The 6,525-nt window shown below is 64.5% G+C and overlaps 1 protein-coding gene across 1 annotated transcript; it reads left to right on the forward strand.

Moving 5' to 3' along the window:
• The first annotated feature begins 10 nt into the window (after positions 1-10).
• Positions 11-4,163, forward strand: P3H4 (prolyl 3-hydroxylase family member 4 (inactive)). The gene is made up of 8 exons (XM_042027898.1): positions 11-554; positions 1,908-2,057; positions 2,179-2,350; positions 2,422-2,550; positions 2,654-2,799; positions 2,880-2,963; positions 3,145-3,286; positions 3,377-4,163. Exons 1-8 carry the CDS (start codon positions 48-50, stop codon positions 3,385-3,387), a joined length of 1,341 nt encoding a protein of 446 aa, XP_041883832.1. The 5' UTR covers positions 11-47; the 3' UTR covers positions 3,388-4,163.
• Positions 4,164-6,525: the final 2,362 nt, after the last annotated feature.

Below are 6,525 nucleotides of genomic sequence, written 5' to 3' on the forward strand. Positions count from 1 at the left end.
CGGTGCGGGGACGCTGCGCGGTTCGCGGGCAGTGCGCGGCAGCGGGGATGGGCGGCGCGGTGCCGGTGCCGGTACCGGGTCCACTGCCGGCGCTGCTGCTGGCGGTGCTGGCGGCGGGGCTGTGCGCGGCGCAGTACGAGCAGTACAGCGTGCGCGGGTTCCCCGCGGCCGCGCTGGAGCCGCTGCAGCGCGCCTACGCGCGGGCGCTGGAGCAGTACGCGGATGCGCAATGGGCGGAGAGCGCTCAGGGGCTGGAGGCCAGTCTGCGGCTCCACAGGCTGCTGCGGGACAGCGAGGCGCATTGCCACCGCCGCTGCGCCGGGGAGCCCCCGGCGGGAGAGGATCCGGCCGAGGAGCCCCGCGGGGAGCGGGACCCCGCGTGGGAGTGGGAGCGGGAGCTGCGGCTCTTCGAGCGGCTGCTGCTCCGCGCCGGCTGCCTGCGCGCCTGCAAGCGTGAGCTGCCCGTGTTCCAGCTGCGCTACCCCCCCGCGCAGACCCTGCGCGACTTCCAGCGCCGCCAGCCCTACCAGTATCTGCACTATGCGCTCTTCAAGGTGAGGCGATGCAAATGGCAGGGGGCAGGAGTGGGGGGGTCCTGCTCCTCTATCCTGCACCACTCTGACCTTTCCCCTGCATCCTGCACCTCTCCACTTTGCCCCCGATTGGGCACACCCCTTCCTGTGTCTCATCCTGTGCCCCTCATCCTAGACCTCCTCTTCAACACCCCCATGCTGCATCCCCATCCTGTGCCCCCTCCTACACTGTCAGCCTGCGCCCTCTGAACCCCACTCCCCTCTATCCCTGCACCCCCTGAACCCTGCTCCCCCCATCCTGCACCCTGCTGTCAGGTGCTTCCCCTTTCCTTCCCTCCCCATCTGGCATTCCCCACCAGCTCCTCCATCCTGCCCCTGAGCTGTGGCACGTCAGCATCATCTGGGACACATCAGGCAGAACGTGAGGGGTGTACCCATGACTGGGGAGCCCCTGTGGTTGTGTCTCTCTACCCCACCTTGTGTTGCCCTGGTCCTCCAAGGTCTCCTTGGGCAGGCAGAGCATTGCCTGGGGAGAGGGCACAGGGGCTGTCCCAGCTGAGGGGCCTGAGCTGGAGGGTCCAGTGCCTCTGTCATTGTGATGGGACACGTGTCTGGATGCTCCATCAGGAGGAAGGACTTGCTCAGCTTCATAGTGCAGACATGGAGGGAGGTTTTGTGGAGGGAGGTTTTGTGGAGGGAGGTTTCATAAGGCATCCCCGTGGGGTGCCCATGTGTTGGCCAGAGTGTCTCTGGCAGGGGACAGTCCCCTGGTCAGAGTCCTGGTCCCTGGCTGCCTGCCACTGTGGGTGCTGTTTTAGCGCTCAGTGCTGCAGCCCCACTCACCTGGCAGCAGCGAGGGACAGCCTGGCTTCATCCTTAATGCATTTTCCTCTTGCTGCTCTGGCCCAAACCCATTTCGTGGATGGGTCATCCAAACCACCCCCCTCCCTGCTGTCTCACTCCCCTGAAGCTTCAACCTGAGAGCCCATAAAGCAGCAGGGGTGGCTGGCCAGGTTTGGTGGCAGTGCTGGAGAAGAGGGGATGTGTGGGTCAAACCCACACCATGTGGATCCACCTCACACCACATGGATCACTCTTGGTTGGATGTGGGGGCCCATGAGGGGCCGAGCTGTCCCTGCGCCCACATGGGCACAGATGGGGAGGTTGGTGTGGCTGGAGTTACCTGCAATGTCCCTGTTCCAAGATCCTGTCTGTTCATCGCTGCCAGCAGACAGTTGTGCACTGTGGGTTCAGGGCTGCTCCTCACAAGGATCACTCCTCTGTCCTGCAGCCCAGGGGTCTGCCTGGGTGCTGAGGCCCCCTTGGCTGCAGCGTTGGCTCAGGTCTCTGCATCAGCTCCTCCTCCCTCCACAGTCAAATAAGATCGAGAAAGCTGTGTCTGCTGCCCACACCTTCCTGCAAAAGAACCCCAAGCATGAGATGACCTTGAGGTACCTGAACTACTACAGGACGATGCTGGATGTGGATGAATACCTGGTCGACCTGGAAGCTCAGCCCTATGAGGTAAGGAGGGGATGGGGATGGGGCTGGGGCAGGAGAGAAGCTCCCCAGGGCTTGGAGCACACCTGGTCCTGCCAAACCCCGAGGGAAGCAGCTCTCCTCACTAAGCAGTGGTCCTCGGCAGCCGATATTCGTGCGGTCAGTGAAGCTGTACAACAACGGGGATTTCCGGAGCAGCGCAGCCGACATGGAGCAGGCACTGGCCGAGTACTACAAGGCGTACGAGGACTGTCTGGCTGGCTGTGAGGGCGCCTACGAGCTTCAGGAGTTCAAGGACTTCTACCCCGCCATCGCAGGTAGTGGAGGGCTGGGGGACAGCAGACTTGGGGAGGTGATCAGGGGTGCAGCACCTGACATCTCCCCCCAGACCATTTCGTGAGCGTGCTGCAATGCAAGGTGGACTGCGAGACCGAGCTCACTCCCAACGTGGGTGGCTACTTTGTGGAGAAGTTTGTGGCCACCATGTACCACTACCTGCAGTTCGCTTACTACAAGCGTGAGTGCCAGCGGGAGCAGGGGACTGTGCCCCGGGGCACCCGGGGTGCTGTGGGCCCCGGGAGGGATGTCACCCCTGTGTCACCTGGCGCTGCTCCCCGCAGTGAACGATGTGCAGGACGCGGTGCGCAGCGTCTCCAGCTACATGCTCTTCGACCCGGGGGACACCGTGATGCAGCAGAACCTGGTCTACTACCGCTTCCACCGCGAGCGGTGGCGCCTGCGGGAGGAGGACTTCGAGCCACGGCCGGTGAGGACCCCCCAGCCCCCCGTCCTTTGGCTCTGTGCTGACCGGCACCTGACACAGCCGCTCTCCCCCGCCGTGCCCAGGAAGCCGTGCGGTACCACAACCAGACGGCCGCCCAGAAGGAGATGCTGGAATTCGCCCGGCAGTACCTGCAGGATGATGACGAGGTACCTGATGGCCCCGATGGGTGCTTAAGGGGGTGCTTATGGGGGTGCTGGGTGGTGTGTGTGGGTGCTGCAGGGACCTTCCTCAGGTGGGGCGGTCTGACCCCCCCAAACCAGCCCTGGAGCAGAGACTGCGGATGAGGCCACTAAGCCCCCCTGCCTCCTCCTGCCCTCCGTGCTGCAGATGGAGGTGGATGGCGGTGAGGGGCCACAGGTGCTGGACCTGCCCTCTGATGGCGAGTTCGAGGGCGAAGGTGACTACGAGGAGGGATTCTTCGCAGAGTGGTGGCAGGAGCCCAAGACCAAAGGAGACAAAGATGACCAAGGTTCTTGATAGCAGGGCTGGGGGCCGTGCTGTAGGGTGGGGGGGTCTGCTGCCCACATCCCTGGTGCCACCAAACTCTCCTTGTTTGCAGAGATCCTGTGATGAGCCAGGTGAAGGGGCACCCGGCACCAACTGAGCTGGATGGTGGTGGCTCTGTGATGCCATCTCGGGAATGTCGGGCTTTGGGCTCCTCCCAGCCACTGGTAGAAAGACTCGTGGGGAAGGGCCGATCCTGCCTAGCATCCTGCAGCAGGGCTGCCTTTGCCACCTGGATGTCTGCTGCCCTGGCACAGCCCACTTCCCATCAGTGGAACACCAGCAGCCCCGAACTTCCCTGCCTGCCCAGGAGCTTCCCCTGGGCCACCCCTGCCCCCAATACCCCAGGAGCCCTGACCAGCAGTGATGCCCCACAGCACTGGGGTTTTTTGTGTCCGTCAGCTGCTCCCCAGGATCTGTGGACGATGCATCAGGATCAACCTCTGTGTTGTCTTGAGGGGCTTAGGGGGCTGCCCCTACTCTGGGAGCAATGCACGGTGCTGCTGGAGCTGGTCCTGCCCCTTCCCCAAGGCTCCTTGAGGGTCCTGCTCCTGTTCCTCCGGCCTCCCAGGCAATCTGCCAGCTCCCATAGCCCAGGTCCCCTTGGACTCCTCGGCCTGGTGCTACAGGGGGCTCCCGGTGTGCCACGTCCGTGTGTCACCACAGGGCTGCAGCCCGGTGAGGCTGTGGTGCCCGTGCCCTGCCTGTGCCTTGAATTTTTGCCTCACCAGCCCTCTCTAGCCTTAAGCTCCGTTAATTTAAGATTTCCCCTCTTGCACAGTTGCTCTTTTTATATATTTACTGGTGCTGAACTTTTAATAAAATCCAGACTGGTCTTTTCATGGCTGGCTCCACCTTCCATGTGCTGCCACCATGGGATCCAGAATCTCAGGGTGGGAGAGGCCCTGCTGTGGGAGAGGAAGGAATGAGTTTGAGCCTGGATGTCCGCACAGGTGACATGTGGGGCTGGGGACCCATGGAGGCCATGAGAGCAGCCAGGCTCCTGTGAGGCTGTGGGTTCCCTGAGGGGGCCACAAGCACACTGGGAGCCTTATGGGGATCCGTGACCCCCCGATTGTGCAGGGGAGGCTGTCAGGTGGGGTAGGGAGCTGCAGGGGGCTAGAGGGCAGTGTGTCCTACCCCGTATGGGTCTGTGGGGTGTGATATACATGACCTGATGGGTGTTTTGGAGGTGCATCGCTGTGACAGTGCTCCTTGCGGGTGCATCATGCTGCTCCAGGATCAGAGGGTGCAGCCTGCATCTCCCGATGAAGGTGGGGGGTGTCAGGGTGGGATGACCGCCCTCCTGCCTGCATCAGGGCGTTTTGGGGCCCACTGGGGGTCGCCGTTGGTGCTGACAAGCCTGTGCCAGTCCTAGGCACGAGGCATCGGGCAGCGTGTGGCCGCTCGCTCCTCCCTGCCATGCTCCCGCTCGGCTTGGAAATTGGCTGTGAGGACTGAAACTGAGAGGCTGAATCACAGCGTTGGCCCCGGGGGAGGGAAGGGATGGGAATGGAAGGAAGGGGGTGGCAAGAGGCTGCCAGCACCCCACCCTGTCCTGCCTGGAGCCCCTATTCACCGGGGCTTTTCCAGCTTTGCAGGGCACTGGGCGGAGGGCAGGGGCTGAGCCCCCAGACCCGTGGGTAAAGCTCAGGGCTTGGGGAAGCAGTACTGGGAGGGAGCACCCACTGCACCCCTGCACCGAGGCAGGGCTGTCCTATCACTTGGGAGGAGTGGGGTTTGTCACCGATGGGTCACAGCCACCTCGGGTGGGGAGCGCCAGCCTGGTGGGGTGTGGCCAGCGGCACTCGCGCAAGGATGAGCGGGAAGCACTCAGCCCAGCGCTGGCACCGCAGACCAGAGGACAAAGGCCTACGGATCTTCCCAACAGCTGGGCGAGGGTGGCACTGGGCCGACGGGGCCTCCGCCCTGCTCTGACACACACCTGGGCACCGTGTCCCCTTCCCAGCCCCACACTCACGTGGAGAAGACAGCTCCTTGCTCCCACTTACCTACTGGCACCAGGCAAAGCCCCTTGCAGCCGTGAGCTGGGGTGCCCGGGGTCGCTTCCTGCTCCCACCTGCAGCCACTGAATGTGCAGGTGCTGGCTGCATCCATCACTCCTGGGAGTGCCGGGCAGGAGCAGCAGCTCTGGGAGCGGTGGTGTGACTCCAGCAGGGGCTGTGACCATGAGCATGGCCACCATCCTGTCCCCCAGGACGCGCAGAGTCGAGCTGCGGGGCAGTGCCAGGGGTGCAGAGATGGGATGCAGAGTGACTGATTAGGGACATGGAGATGGGATGCAGGGGGACGCAGGGGCAAGGCTGCAGGAAGCGATGGGTTACAAGGTGAAGGCATCATTGCGCTTCCCTGACACCCTCGACCTTGACCAAGAGGGAGCATGAATGAGATTTCTAGCTGACACCTCAGCTGCGCTGTGCCCTGCCCTGCCATGTCCTGCCGTGCTGTGCCGTGTGCCCATTTCCTTGTGCCGGGAGCTCTCTCGCTGTGCTCCGGATCTCCCGCTCAGCGATGAATTCCCTTTTTCTTGCCGGGGCGTTGGAAGCTCTGTCTCTCACCTCCCTCCGAAGCTGAGAATCCCCGCCTGGCAGCGCTCACAGCCAGACGTGGCAGGGGACCGTACAGGCAGCGGGGGTGCAGGATACTCCCTCCTTATCCTCACCCGGGGTCGAATCCTCCTACTCCCCACACCTGGGGGTCCCGAGGTGGGCTGGAACCTATCCAATGGATGACTCGGCCACTGGATGACGGCGGCTTCGCCCGGAACGCGGCGGCAGCACCCGGCTGGACCGGTCCGGCGGGACCGGTGTGACGCAGCGCCGGCAGCCCCGAGCCCTTCCCGAACGCCTCTTCTTGCCGCCCCCGCGCTCCAGCCCCGGGGGTCCCCGCACGGCCCGGGGGTCCCCGCACGGCCCGGGGGGGTCCCCGCGCCCCCGGCCCTGCCCAGGGGCGGGTCCCGACCCCGCCCCAGCCCCACCTGGCCACGCCCACTGACGTCACCCAGGTGGTCCCCTCGTTGCCGCGCCCTTCCTCTCCCGCCGCCGCGCCCCGCGCGCCCCGCCCCGCTGTCCAATCAGCTGCGGGAGGGGGGCGGGGCGGCCGCGCCCCCGCCAATGGGGAGCGGATAAACACCTCCGGCGGGGGCGGGGCCCGGAGGGCCGAGCGGTTGATGGGCGTGCGGGG

The sequence above is a fragment of the Corvus kubaryi genome, unplaced genomic scaffold, assembly GCF_017639235.1.
Source record: "Corvus kubaryi isolate FWS band 111438036 unplaced genomic scaffold, C.kubaryi_AGA036_p1.0 37301, whole genome shotgun sequence".
Classification (NCBI taxonomy): domain Eukaryota; kingdom Metazoa; phylum Chordata; class Aves; order Passeriformes; family Corvidae; genus Corvus; species Corvus kubaryi.